The sequence below is a fragment of the Salvelinus sp. IW2-2015 genome, unplaced genomic scaffold (genome assembly GCF_002910315.2).
Source record: "Salvelinus sp. IW2-2015 unplaced genomic scaffold, ASM291031v2 Un_scaffold2614, whole genome shotgun sequence".
NCBI classification, from domain to species: domain Eukaryota; kingdom Metazoa; phylum Chordata; class Actinopteri; order Salmoniformes; family Salmonidae; genus Salvelinus; species Salvelinus sp. IW2-2015.
Genome location: NW_019943922.1, coordinates 96,844 through 109,847, shown reverse-complemented (window position 1 = coordinate 109,847; position 13,004 = coordinate 96,844). Strand labels below are relative to the sequence as shown.

Below are 13,004 nucleotides of genomic sequence, written 5' to 3'. Positions count from 1 at the left end.
CCCGGTAAGAACACTTTGGATAAGCACAAACTGCAGTAAAATATGCCTACAGTTTTCCAATACCTATTCAATGAACTTTTCTGGTTCAGTGCAAGATGTTACGACAGTCCAACAACATTAGATTTATCCAAAGTCGACTTTACTGACTCAAGTCGCTCTAAATTGATGTAATCTAAAAATCCTATATCATAAATACTAGTTCATATCACTGCCTGTCTATAGGGAGAGTAGCATCTGGCTTCAAGAAAATATAATCACTATTGAGGCGACTGTAATCTATATCTGTCCCCATTTAAACGRGCTAATTGTCAGACCGGTGACGGCTGCAGCAGCTGCCACTCAACTGTAACACACAGATGACACAGCTGGGCTGTCTGGGCCGTGGTTGGCTGCTGCTAAGGACACTTCATTACGTAATTAGGCACCTCAACCGGGGCAATTAGCGAGCTCCTAATTGAATCGATTTTTCAATTATTATATTTATTTTCCAGCTTTGGCACTCACAATCCTTCATCTGTATGTATAATAATGGAGATAATAACCACCATCTGTTGATGACTAGGGGAAAAATCCACTTCAATTCTATCTGAAATATTGTGTTGAAAAGTATTTGGAGCAGAACTTATTTATTTTTATTTTTTTAGAAGTCCAATGTAAAATTATTGAGAGACGCACAATTAAAAAGTGGTACAATTTAAAGGACAAACACTTGCATACAAAACAAAAAGGCCTTGTGGGTGAAATACCATCGTCACTTCCCTTACTACCTACCTTACCAGTGATGTCATGTACAGACACATGAACAAAGATGGAGGCCGCCTCCATACCTTCCAAATACACGTGGCGATAACCTAAAAAAAAATAAACAATCACACAAAATATGACAATGAGCCCAGCGACATGGAAACAGAACAATGTTTCATATCTCAGGACGCTCTGTTAGAAGATCAATGAAGATCAACCATGAAGCACTACTAAAATCAGAGAAGGCTTCAAAAGTTTTCAAACAGCACAACAATCATAAACTGTTCGCAGTACAAATAACAAAACTACGAACAGCTATATCAACTACAATATGAACACATACGTATACTAAACTGTTCCCAGATCAAAACATATCACTACTAACAACTACAGTATAAACTAACACATATACTAAACTGTTCCCAGTTCAAAACATATAACTACTCAACTACAGTATAAACTAACACATATCTAACTGTTCAGTTCAAAAACTATCCACTACTAACAACTACATATAAACTAACACATATACGCAAAGCTGGTTTCCGAAAGTTCAAAACACATCTAATTACTACGAACAACACAAGTTATAGAAGCTGAACACATATGACTAACACTGTTTCCAGATCAAACATAATCACTACTAACAACTAAGCAGTATAAAAACTAAAACCCCCCAACATTTTATAACAACGTCTCCAGTTCAACACAGTATCACTACTAACAACCTACAGTATAAAACTAACACATATACTAAACTGTTTCCAGTTCAAAACATATCACTATAACAACTAGACAGTATAAAAACTAACACATATACTAAACTGTTCCAGTTTCAAAACATATCATACTAACAACACAGTATAAACTAACTACATATACTAAACTTTTCCCAGTCAAACATAAAACACTACTAAAACAACTACAGTATAAACTCACACCATAATTAACTGGAAATGTTCAGTTTCAACAAACATGATACAACAAACTGCATAACAGCTATATACCACACTACAAAGCCTTACCAGGGTACCCTACTTGATGGCCCGTGGTCGAATTTGGACATAAGCAGATACAAAGCTAATCCAAGCTCCAAAGTGGATTCGACTTTGGAAACCTGTTTAAAAGTATCCCACGTGAATGAAAGATATTTTGGTATGTAAGGTAAGTTTGAAGTTATTATGTTTTAGTCAAATATTATATCTTTGGGCTTCTTGCGGTGAATTGCAGTTCTAGCAAATGATTTGTAATTATTTCCAGCCCCCTGACCAGCCGCTCAGAAACCAAAAATCGGGCCGCGGCATGAATCTAGTTAGGATGACTCTGCCCTGAACCAGCGCCAGTTGAGTGCCCGACGCGAACAGTCAGTGTTGGGGGGTTTGTGCTGGATTGAAGGAGGATGTGGTGGGGTAGGCACCTGGTATCATGGCTGTGAAGAGGCGATGGTGCCTGGCCACTGAAGTCCTGGCCGGATGGGGTCTGGTCCCACACCAGGAAACGCCAGCGCCAGCTCGGGCATGTGCAGCGTGAACACCAGTGTCTCCTCCACATGGGGTTTAAAGCTGGAGAGGAGAGAGAGAAAGGAGTAGGAGCGGGAGTAGGAAAGAAAGATAGAGTAGAAGAGAAAAAGAGTAGGAAGAGAGAGAGAAAGAGAAAAAAGAGTAGGAGCGAGTGACAGAGAAAGAGTTACGGAGAGAAAAGAGAAAGAGAGGAGAGAGAGAGAGAGAGAAAGGAGAGAGCAGAAGGAGCGAGCGAGAGAGAGAGAAGGAGAGAGAGAAGCGAGCGAGCGAGAGAGAGAGAAGGAGAGAGAGAAGAGCGGAGAGAGAGGAGAGAGAGATAGGAGCGGAGAGAAGGCAGGGGCAGAGAGAGAGCGAGAGGCGAGAGAGAGAGAGCGAGAGAGGAGAGAGCGAGAAGGGAGCGAGAGGGAGGCGGAGAGGAGCGAGAGAGGCGAGAAGAGAGAAGCGAGCAGAGAGAAGGGCGAGAGGAGAGAGAGGAGAGCGAGAGAGAGAGACGAGAGAGCGAATGAAGAGACGAGAGAGCGATGAGAGCCGAGAGAGCGAGAGAGCGATCGAGATGGCGAGAGAGCGAGAAGAGAGCGAGAGACAGAGGCGAAGAGCCGAGAGCACGACGAGCAGAGAGCGGAACGCAGAGAGCGAGAGAGAGCGAGAGAGAGCGAGAGCGAGAGAGCGAAGAGCGAGAGAGCGAGAGCGAGAAGCGAGAGAGCGAGCGAGAGCGAGGAGTGAGAGCGAGAGCAGGCGACGAGAGACGACACGAGAGCGAGAGAGCGAGAGACGAGCAGAGCGAGAGAGCGAGAGAGCAGAGAGCGGAAGAGCGACAGAGCAGAGAGCGAGAGAGCGACGAGAGAGCGAGAGAGAGCAGAGAGAGCGAGAGAGAGCGAGAGAGACGCGACGAGAGTGGGAGCGAGAGAGAGCGATGGAGAGATGTGAGAGCGAGAGAGAGCGCAGAGATGAGAGCGAGGAGAGCGAGAGAGTGAGCGAGAGAGTGAGCGAGCGAGAGTGAGAGCGAGAGAGAGCGAGAGAGTGACGAGCGGAGAGTGAAGCGAGAGAAGTGAGAGCGAGAGCAGAGTGAGGAGGAGAGAAGGAGAGAGAGAGAGAGCGAAGAGGAGAGCGAGAGAGGATGGAGCGAGAGAGCGAAGAGAGCGAGAGAGAGCGAGAGGCAGAGAGGAGCGGAGACAGAGAGAGCGAGAGAGAGCGAGACGAGACGACGAGAGAGGAGAGACGAGAGAGAGCGAAGAGAGAGACGAGAGGAGAGAAGCGAGAGAGAGGATGAAACAGAAGAGAGAGAGAGAGAGAGAGAGGAGGGAGGGAGAGAGGAGAGGCAAGAGAGCGAGAGAAAGAGAGGAGCGAGAGAAGAGAGCAGGAGAATAAGTAAGAGCGCAGGAGAGAGAGTAAGAGAGCAGAATGAGAGAGAAGTGAGTAAGAGAGCAGGAGAGAAAGAGAGAGGGAGGAGGAAAGAGACAGGAGGAGAGCGAGAAAGAGAGCCGGAGAGAAGAGAAACAGACAAGAAGAGTAGGAGAGAGAGAAAGAGAGAAAGAGCAGGGAAGAGAGGGAGGGAGAGGGAGGAGAAAAAAGAAAGAGTAGGAAGGGGGTGAGAGAGAGAGAGAGAGAGAGAGAGCAGGAGTGAGCAGAGAGAAAAGAGCAGTAAAATGCAATGCAATAAAATTTGCAATAAAATGCAAATTAAATTACTTAAAAATTATACAATGTGATATTTCTGGATTTTTTGTTTTAGATTCTGTCTCTCACAGTTGAAGTGTACCTATGATAAAAATGACAGACCTCTACATGCTTTGTAAGTAGGAAAAACGGCTCAAAATCGGCGGGTAATCAAATACTTGTTCTCAGCCCCACTGTATAATCAACGAGTTGGCGCGGGCCACTAGAAAACAGTCTGCAGCACCCCGGTCTCACCCTACTAGAATCCGACAGTCAATGTCTAACTGTTTGCTGATGATCTGGTGCTTCTGTCAACCAACCAAGGAAGGGCCTACAGCAGCAACCTAGATCTTCTGCAAGATTCTGTCAGACCCTGGCCCTGACAGTAAATTCTCAGTAAGACGCAAAATTAATAGGTGTTCCAAAAAAGGTCGCAGTCACCAGGACCACAATTCCATCTAGAGCACCGTTTGCCCTAGAGACACAAAAACTAATCATACCTCGGCCTAAACATCAGCACCACAGGAACTTCCAACAAAGCTGTGAAACATCTTGAGAGAACAGGCAAGAAGGGCTTCTAATGCCATCAAAAGGAACATCAATTCAACATACCAATTAGGATTGGTAAAAATACTTGAATCAGTCAATAGAGCCCCATTTGCCCTTTATGCGTTGCTGAGGTCTGGGGTCCGCTCACCAACCAAGATGTCACCAAAATGGGGACAAACACCGAATTGAGACTATCTGCATGAGAATTCTGCCAAAAATATTCCTCCGTGTACAAACGTTAGAACACCAAATTAAGCAATGCAGAGCAGAAGAGGCCGACCCACAATTAATTAAAAATCCAGAAAAAGAGCCGTTAATTCTACACCGCACCTAAAAGGAAGCGATTTCCCAAACCTTCCATAACAAAGCATCACCTAAGAGAGAGTGAACCTGCGAGAAAGAGTCCCCTAAGCAAGCTGGTCCTAGGCTCTGTTTCACAACACAAAACACACCCCACAGAGCCCCAGGAACAAACAGCACAATTAGACGCTCAACCAAATCATGAGAAAACAAAAAGATAATTACTTGACACATTGAAGAAGAATTAAAAAAAACTGAGCAAACTAGAAGCTATTTGCCTAAACAGAGAGTACACAGTGGCAGAATACCTGACCACGTGCGACTCGACCAAACTGATTAGGAAGCTTTGACTAAGTTACAGAGCTCAGTGAGCATAAGCCTGCTATTGAGAAAGGCCGACGTAGCAGACATGGCTCTCAAGAGAAGAGCAGGCATTGTGCACACGCCCACAAATATGAGGTTTGGGAATCTGAGCTGGCACTTTCCTAACCTCCTGCCAAATGTATGACGATATTAGGAGAGACAATTTCCCTCAGGTAGTACACGATCCACAAGAATTTTGAAAACAAATCCCAATTTTGATTAAACTCCCATATCTACTGGGAGAAATTCCACAGTGCTGCCATCAACAGCAGAAATTTGTGACCTGTTGCCACAAGAAAAGGCAACCAGTGAAGAACAAACACCATTGTAAATACAACCCATTATTTATGCTTATTTATTTTTAACTTGTGTGCTTTAACCATTTGTACATTGCTTAAACAATGTATTATATATAATAATAACATTTGTAATGTCTTTTGTTTTGAAACTTCTGTAATGTGTATAGTTACTGTTAAGTCTTGTATTGTTTTATTTTCACTTTTGTATAATATCTACCTCACTTGCTTTGGCAATGTATAACACATGTTTCCCATGCCAATAAAGCCCCTTGAATTGAGAGAGAGAGAGAGCATGAAGAGAGAGAGAGAGGAGAAGAGAGAGAGAAGAGACGAGAGAGAGAGAGAGAGAGAGAGGAGATGAGAGAGAGAGAGAGAGAAGAGCGCAGAAGAGGCGAGAGAGAGAAGAGAGAGAGAGCAGAGAGAGCGACGAGCGAGAGAGAGCGAGAGAGCACGAGAGAGAGCGAGCAGAGAGCTGAGAGAGAGCGAGAAGAGAGCGCGCGAAGAAGAGGCGAGCAGAGAGAGCAAGGAGAGAGGCGAGAGAGAGCGAGAGAGAGCGAGAGAGTGCGGATGAGGGAGGAGGGAGAGAGCGCGAGAGCGAAGAGAAAGAGACGAGAGCGAGAGAAAGAGAGCGGGAGAGAAAGAGAGCAGGAGAGATAGTACAGAGAGCAGAGAGAGAGTAAGAGAGCAGGAGAGAGAGAGTGAGTAAGAGAGCAGGAGAAACCAGAGCGCAGCGCGAGTAAGAGAGCAGTGAGGAGAGAGAAAGAGAGCGCAGGAGAAAGAGAGGCAGGAGAGGAAGAGCGAGAAAGAGAAGCCGGAGAGAGAGCGAGAAAGACGAGCAGGAAGAGAGAAACAGACAGAAAGAGTAGGAGAGAGTAAAGCGAGAAAGAGTATGAGAGAAATTTGTAGAGAGAGAAAAGAGTAGGACGGAGGAGAGAGAAAGAGCAGGAGAGAAAAGTACGGTGAGAGAGAAAAGAGAGAAAGAGCAGGGAAGAGCAGGGAGGAGATGGGAGGAAGAAAGAAAAAAGAGTAGGCAGAGGGAGGGTGAGGAAGAGAGTGGAGGGAGAAGAAGAGTGAGAGGGGAGAGGAGGAGGAGGGAGGTAGGAAGAGGGAGGTGAGGAGGAAGAGAGGCGAGAGTGAGGGAGGAAGAGAGAGTAGGAGAAATGGAAAGTGAGGAGGGAAGTAGGAGAGTGCGGAGGGAAATAGGAAGAGTGGGAGGAAAGTAGAGAGTGGGAGGAAGTAGGAGAGTGGGAGGGAAAGTAGGAGAGTGGGAAGGAACGTAGGAGAGTGGGAGAGAGAGATACAGAGAGAGAGGAGTTAGAGAGCCGGTCTCAGCAGTCATAAATCATTCAGATATGGTGTGTCTGGAGACCAAGTGGTGCCAGCAGTGCACTATGCCGGGGCTAACCTCCTCAATTATACAAGACACACACACAAATTAAACCCACGACTTAACCCAACCTATAGGACATAGTAGCCGGTGCAACACACATTGAGCCAACGTATTATTCAAACATACTCACCATTGTCATCCACCACCCTGGTCTGTTCCTTACAGCAGTCCACTGGTAGACCAATGATCTCCACCTCCACAAAGGGGTCGATAATCTGACAAGGCAGATGGACAGAACAAAGTTAGAGGCTTCACCAAACCAAGTAGTAGCAGTAGTKCTAATAGGGACCACAGGCGGCTGGTGGCACCTTAARTGGGGAGGATGGGCTTATAGTAATTGTCTGGAACGGAATAGATGGAATCGAACACATCAAACATGTTTTCCACGTGGTTGATACTATTCCATTCCAGCCGCTTTCAGCCAAATCCATAGAAAGGTCATTTGGAGAAATCTGTATTTTATTTATTTTTTCCGATAAATAAATAATGACCTCTCCTCTGTCCCCCAGCATAGAGTCTTTGGGCTTTGGCAGCTGTTGCCCACTGATGATCTTCAGCACCAGCTGTTTCTTCATCTGCCCTGGAAATTGATCCTCTATCATGGGGTTAAAGGCACCTACGGGAGGCAGGGAGGGACAAAAAGACTTAGTCTTTCCCATGGTAGATACCTGGGTCATATTCAATATGAACAAAAGTAAAAGAAAAAGTAAACTGAAAACAGGGAGGCTGAACTTGTCAAATAAGAAACGTTTTGCTACGGTGTGCGRTACCCTTTAGCTATGAAATCAATGTGAGATGCTGCTGCATACCTTCACACATGCAGGCCGGCTTCAGGATGTAGCCACAGTTGCCGTTGCTGTTGAACTTGGCTCTGTTCAGCTGGAGAACTCTCCCCTCTGACTGGTAGTTCAACGCCACTGACAACACACAGAATTTCAAAACCATTTCCAATTAGTGAGAAGAAAAAAAAATAACTTAATAATGAACATTTGACACAACTGACACTTTAAAAATTCTGAAAATATTAGGGCAAATGAGTCGGAATTCGGAGGTGAGCTCATTGGAGAATTCACTTGCTAGCGTGGGGTCTCCAATATAGCCAAACATGTTAAAGTATAAATCTGCGCAAATAGGATCGCCCTAGTCACCCAAGAGGCAAGTACCAGGCATTCCAGAAGGGCTGGCGGGGCGATGGGGATGAAGTGATTGGAAGAGTCCAGCGGAGGAGGAGGGGTAGACGCGCAAAGAGCTGCCGCTGGTTGAATGGGGAGTGAAGCGTGGCACTTTCGTGACTGCTACATGATCTGGTGGGCCTTGGTCTCGCTCAGACGAACGACACCTGCCAAGCTGAAGCTTGGCGGCTGGAAAACCACACACACACGACACACACCACAGCACGACACACACAGGAGACGACACACACGAGAACACCACACGCAGACACAACACCACACGAGACACACACACCGGTTTAGTTTGGCTTATGTGATAAAAACATGTCACCAACACGTGGTAGTTTAGGATTCTTTTCATTTAGTGACACCAATGAGACCTGGTCTGGACTTTAAAAACATACAGCAGTAGGAAAGAGGAAAGGTGCGGAAGTATCTTTGCGGCCAGGTCTGTTTATAGTGAAGCGGTACAGGCGAGGGAGGACGGGGCCATGTGCAGATACAGTGAAGCATCGGTATCAGGTAGCGTGAGACACGGGCCCAGTTTCGAGTACAATGAAGCGAGGGTACAGGGTAGGGAGGAGCGGGGGCCAGTGTCAGGTACAATGTGGGTAGAGCGAGTACAGGTGAGGAGACTGGCGCGGCCGAGTGTCTGTAAGTGAAGCGGTTACAGGTAGGAGGACGGTAGGGGGCCAGTGTCAGACAGTGAAGCAGGTACAGGAGGGAGACCGGGGCCAGTTCATACTGAATGAAGCAGGACAGATAGGGAGACGGGGGCCAAGTGTCAAGGGGGTAAGTACAAGTAAGCAGTGTTACAGTAGGGAGACGGGGCATTTGTCGAGTACAATGAAGCAGGTACAGGGTAGTGAAGACGGCAGGTCAGTGACGAATGAACAGGGTGACAGGTAGGAGACGGGGCCAGTGTCAGTACAATGAAGCAGTACAGGTAGGGAGGACGGGGGCCCAGTGTCTTCGCTACCAGCTGAAGCATTGTACAGTGGTACGGAGAGCAGGCCAGTGTCATACAGTTGAAGGCAGGTACAGGAAGCGAGACGGGGCCAGGTCAGTATAATGAAGCGAGTACGAGTAGGAAGACGGGAGCCAGAATGTCAGTACAGTGAAGCATACAGGTCAGGGAGACGGGCCAGTGTCAATATAATGAAACATAACAGGAGTGAGACGGGCCCAGATGCTCAGTACAATGAAGCGAGTTACAGTTAGGGAGACGGGGGCCATGTCAGTACAATTGAAAGCAGGTACAGTAGGGAGACGGCCAGAGTGTCATAGCAGTGAGAGCAGGTACAGGAAGGGAACGGGGCCATGTGTCAGTATAATGAAGCGAAGGGGTGCAGGGTAGGGCAGCGGCCGAGTGTCGAGGGTACTGAATGAACGCAGGTACAGGAAGAGACGGCCAGTGCCAGTATAACTGAAGGGACAGGTAGGGAACGGGGCGCAGTGTCCAGTACAATGAACATACAGGGTAGGAGACGGCCAGTGCAGTACAATAAGCAGTACAGAGTAGGGGAGACGGGCAGTGTCCAGGGGTACAATGAAGCAGAAGTACAGTAGGCAGACGGGGCCGTAATGTCAGGCACAATGAAGCAGGTGCAGGTAGGGACGGAGCCCAGTGTCGAGCTACAATGAAGCAGGTAAACAGGTAGGAGAGGACGGGGGCCGAGTGGTAGTCAGTTACAGTGAAGCAGGGTACAGGGGTAGGAGACGGGCCAGTGTCGAGTATCAATGAAGCAGGTACAGTAGGAGACGAGGGCCAGTTTTCAGGTACAATGAAGTGCAGGTTTAGGTGGGAAGACAGGGGACGATGGTCAGTAGCAGTGAAGCAGTTAGGCGAGTAGGGAGACGGGACAGGTCAGTACGATATGAAGCAGCGTACAGTGTGTAGGAAACGGGACAGTGTCAGTACAGTGAAGCAGGTTACAGGATTAGGGAGACGGGACAGTGTAGTACAATGAAGCAGTCAGGGAGGGAGAGCGGGACAGTTAGTCAGTACAGTGAAGCATACAGTTAGGAGACGGGGAACAGTGTCGGAAGACAATGAAGCAGGTACAGGTAGCAGGAACGGGACAGTTCAGTACAGATGAGACGCAGTTAGCAGTAGGGAGACGTGCCATTTCAGTAGCAGGATGAAGCAGTACAGGAGTAGGCAGACGGGGCAGTGTCAGCTACAATGAAGCAGGTACAGGTAGGAGACGGGACGGGGCCGAGTAGTCAGTAACAATGTAAGGCAGGGACAGGTAGGGAACGTGCGGCCAGTGTCGAGTGACAATGAAGCAGGGTACAGGTAGGGAGACGGATGGCAGTGTCAGGGGTACAATGAAGCGAGGTACAGGTAGGAGACTTGGGACAGTGTCAGTACAATAAGCAGTACAGGTAGGGAGACGGGGCCCGATGTGTCAGGTATAATGAAGCAGGTGCGGTAGGGAGATGGGCCAGTGTCAGTACAACCTGAAGCAGTACAGGTAAGTGAGACGGGGCCAGCTGTAGCTACGCGAATTGAGAAGCAGGTATAGTAGGAGATCGGGAGCAGTGTCGAATAATGAACGCAGGTTTTTTTTTTCAAGTAGAGAGACGGGCCAGAGTGCAAGTTAACAGACTTGAAGCAGGTACAGGAAGGAAGATCGGGGCCAGGTGTACAGTACAGAGAAGCAGTACAAGTAGGGAGACGGGGGCCAGTGTCAGTACAATGAAGCACGCTACAGGTAGGGAGATGGCCAGTGTCGAACATGGAAGCATGGTACAGGAAGGGGCAGCATGGCCATGTAGTAAATGAAAGCAGTACAGGTAGCGGAAGGGCCCAGTGTCAGTACATATGCAAGCAGAGTACAGTAGTAGGACGGCGGCAGTGTCAAGTACAATGAAGCAGTACAGGTAGGAGATGCGGGCCGTGTCCTGGAGGTTTTTTGTTCTGGCTGTATGTACAATTAACAGTTATAGGTGAGAAGAGACGGCGGCCAGCGTCGAGTATAATGGAGGAGCGAGGACAGGAAGGGAGAGCGGGCTTCAGTACAATGAAGCAGTACAGGTAGGGAGAGTTGTGTTCCACCCGTGAGGCTCACCGTTGTTTCTCTAAGTCGAGGAGCGCCCGACGACTTGCGTGTATTCTGACCAGGAGTCTGACGAGAGCCCTGGTCAGCGTTCATGTCTTCTTCGAGCATGAGAACAACCAAGTGAGCCAGAGTGACAGTTCTATGGTACATCGAAGCTTACAGGATCGAGCGGTTCTCGCCGCAGTACAAGTGGTTGTCCAGAGTAGCGTGGTAACTGTGGGCAGTATAACATGTGTTATATGGCAACAGTACCTGCTGTGGTGCAGGAGATAACATTGTGTTGATGATGTAGACAAGAACGTCTTGCTGTGGTGCAGGGTGTAAACATTGGTATATGTCTAAGGCAGTACCTGCTGTGGTGCAGGATATAAACTGTGTGTTCATGGGATGAAAACAGTACCGCTGTGATGGCAGGTATAACATGTCGTTGAGTATGGTACAGTACCTCTGTTGCAGTGATACATGTGTTGTATGTAAGACAGAAAAAAGACAAACGCCTGTGGGATGCAGTGAATATAACAGGTGTGATGGTAACAGTACCTGCTGTGGATGCAGGTGGTATAACATGTGGTGTATCGGTAGACAGTAACCTGCTGTGATGAGGGAAGGAGACGTATAACATGTATTTATGTAAAGCGGAGTACTGCTGTGATGCAGGTGGTGTATACCATGATGTTTACTGGGTAACAGTACCTGCTGCTGGTGCAGGGGATATAACATGGTTGTATGAACAAACCTGCTTGTGCAGTATACCATGCGTTGTATGGTAACAGTACCATGCGTTGTGGTGCAGTATAACATATGGCTTATCGTAACAGTATGCTGGTTGGTGCAGGTATACCATGATGTTATCTGGGTAACAGCTACGCTGCATGTGGTGCAGGCTGAGTGACGCGAGTGTGTGGATATGGTAACAGTAGGCCTGGCTGTGGTGAGGTATACCATGTGTGTTATAGGTAAACGAGTACCTGCTGTGGTGCAGGCGGTAAAACATGTTTTGGATGGTAACAGTACCTGCTGTCGTCAGGGAGTAGGTGATAGCCATCGTGTTTATAAGGGTAACAGACCTGCTGTGGTGCAGGATTAACGATGGTGATTTCATGGTAGACAGTACCTGCTGTGCGTGACAGGGGGGCGCGGGTGGCCGCTGCTGTGCTCTTCCTGACTGGGGTGTACGATGTCCTTTCAAGGCTGTGGGTTCTCTCAGCTTGACAGCCTGTTTTCTGAAGGTGAAAGGTCAAATACAGTCAAACAAATAGTCACAAACAGGCACAATAAGACTCAGAGCTGCGTGGGTCTGGTGAGTACATCCTATCACAATACAGCACGATTACTACGTGAGATTGTTCGCGCCACACCGTTACAGCACTTGACGTAACTGGTACATCCTGTCACAAACAGCACATTAACTACGTACACTTCCGTGTCAACAAACAGCACATTACTACTGGTAAATCGTGTCACTGAATACAGGGGCAGATTACTACTGTACACCGGTGCACAATTTACGATGCATATTACATACTGTACATCCTGTCACAAGACACATGATTACTAGCATGTAACATCCTGTCACAGAGATACAACGCATGCATTACAACGTGTAACATGCCTGTCACAGATACAGCAGAATCATACTACTGTACATCCTGTCCACAATACAGCATATACACTGTAGCATCCTGTCACAATACCAGCATTATTACTACTGTACATAGCGCTTACAGCGAAGTGACAGCAATACTACTGTACGATGCCTATCACAAACGAGCATATACTACTGACATCCTATCACAAGTACATGCATATTACTAGCGTAGTACAGTCGTACACAATACAGCATATTACTACTGTACATCCGTATCACAAGCGAGCAGCAGTATGTACTACTGTAGCATCCTAGTCGACAACAGCATATTACACTGTACAACTCTCTCTCTTGTGGG

General features: G+C 47.4%; 1 protein-coding gene across 1 annotated transcript in view; it reads right to left on the bottom strand.

Annotated features, from left to right (window-relative positions):
• Window positions 1-771: 771 nt before the first annotated feature.
• Window positions 772-13,004, bottom strand: part of LOC112074387 (1-phosphatidylinositol 4,5-bisphosphate phosphodiesterase eta-2-like) — a gene marked incomplete at its 3' end in the record, with an annotated part of 55,713 nt that continues 43,480 nt past the window's right edge. Inside the window, 9 exon segments of the mRNA XM_070440506.1 lie at window positions 772-851; window positions 2,162-2,192; window positions 2,194-2,245; window positions 2,247-2,306; window positions 6,948-7,036; window positions 7,313-7,437; window positions 7,631-7,738; window positions 7,985-8,182; window positions 12,173-12,281. Coding sequence (XP_070296607.1) covers window positions 772-851; window positions 2,162-2,192; window positions 2,194-2,245; window positions 2,247-2,306; window positions 6,948-7,036; window positions 7,313-7,437; window positions 7,631-7,738; window positions 7,985-8,182; window positions 12,173-12,281 — 852 coding nt within the window.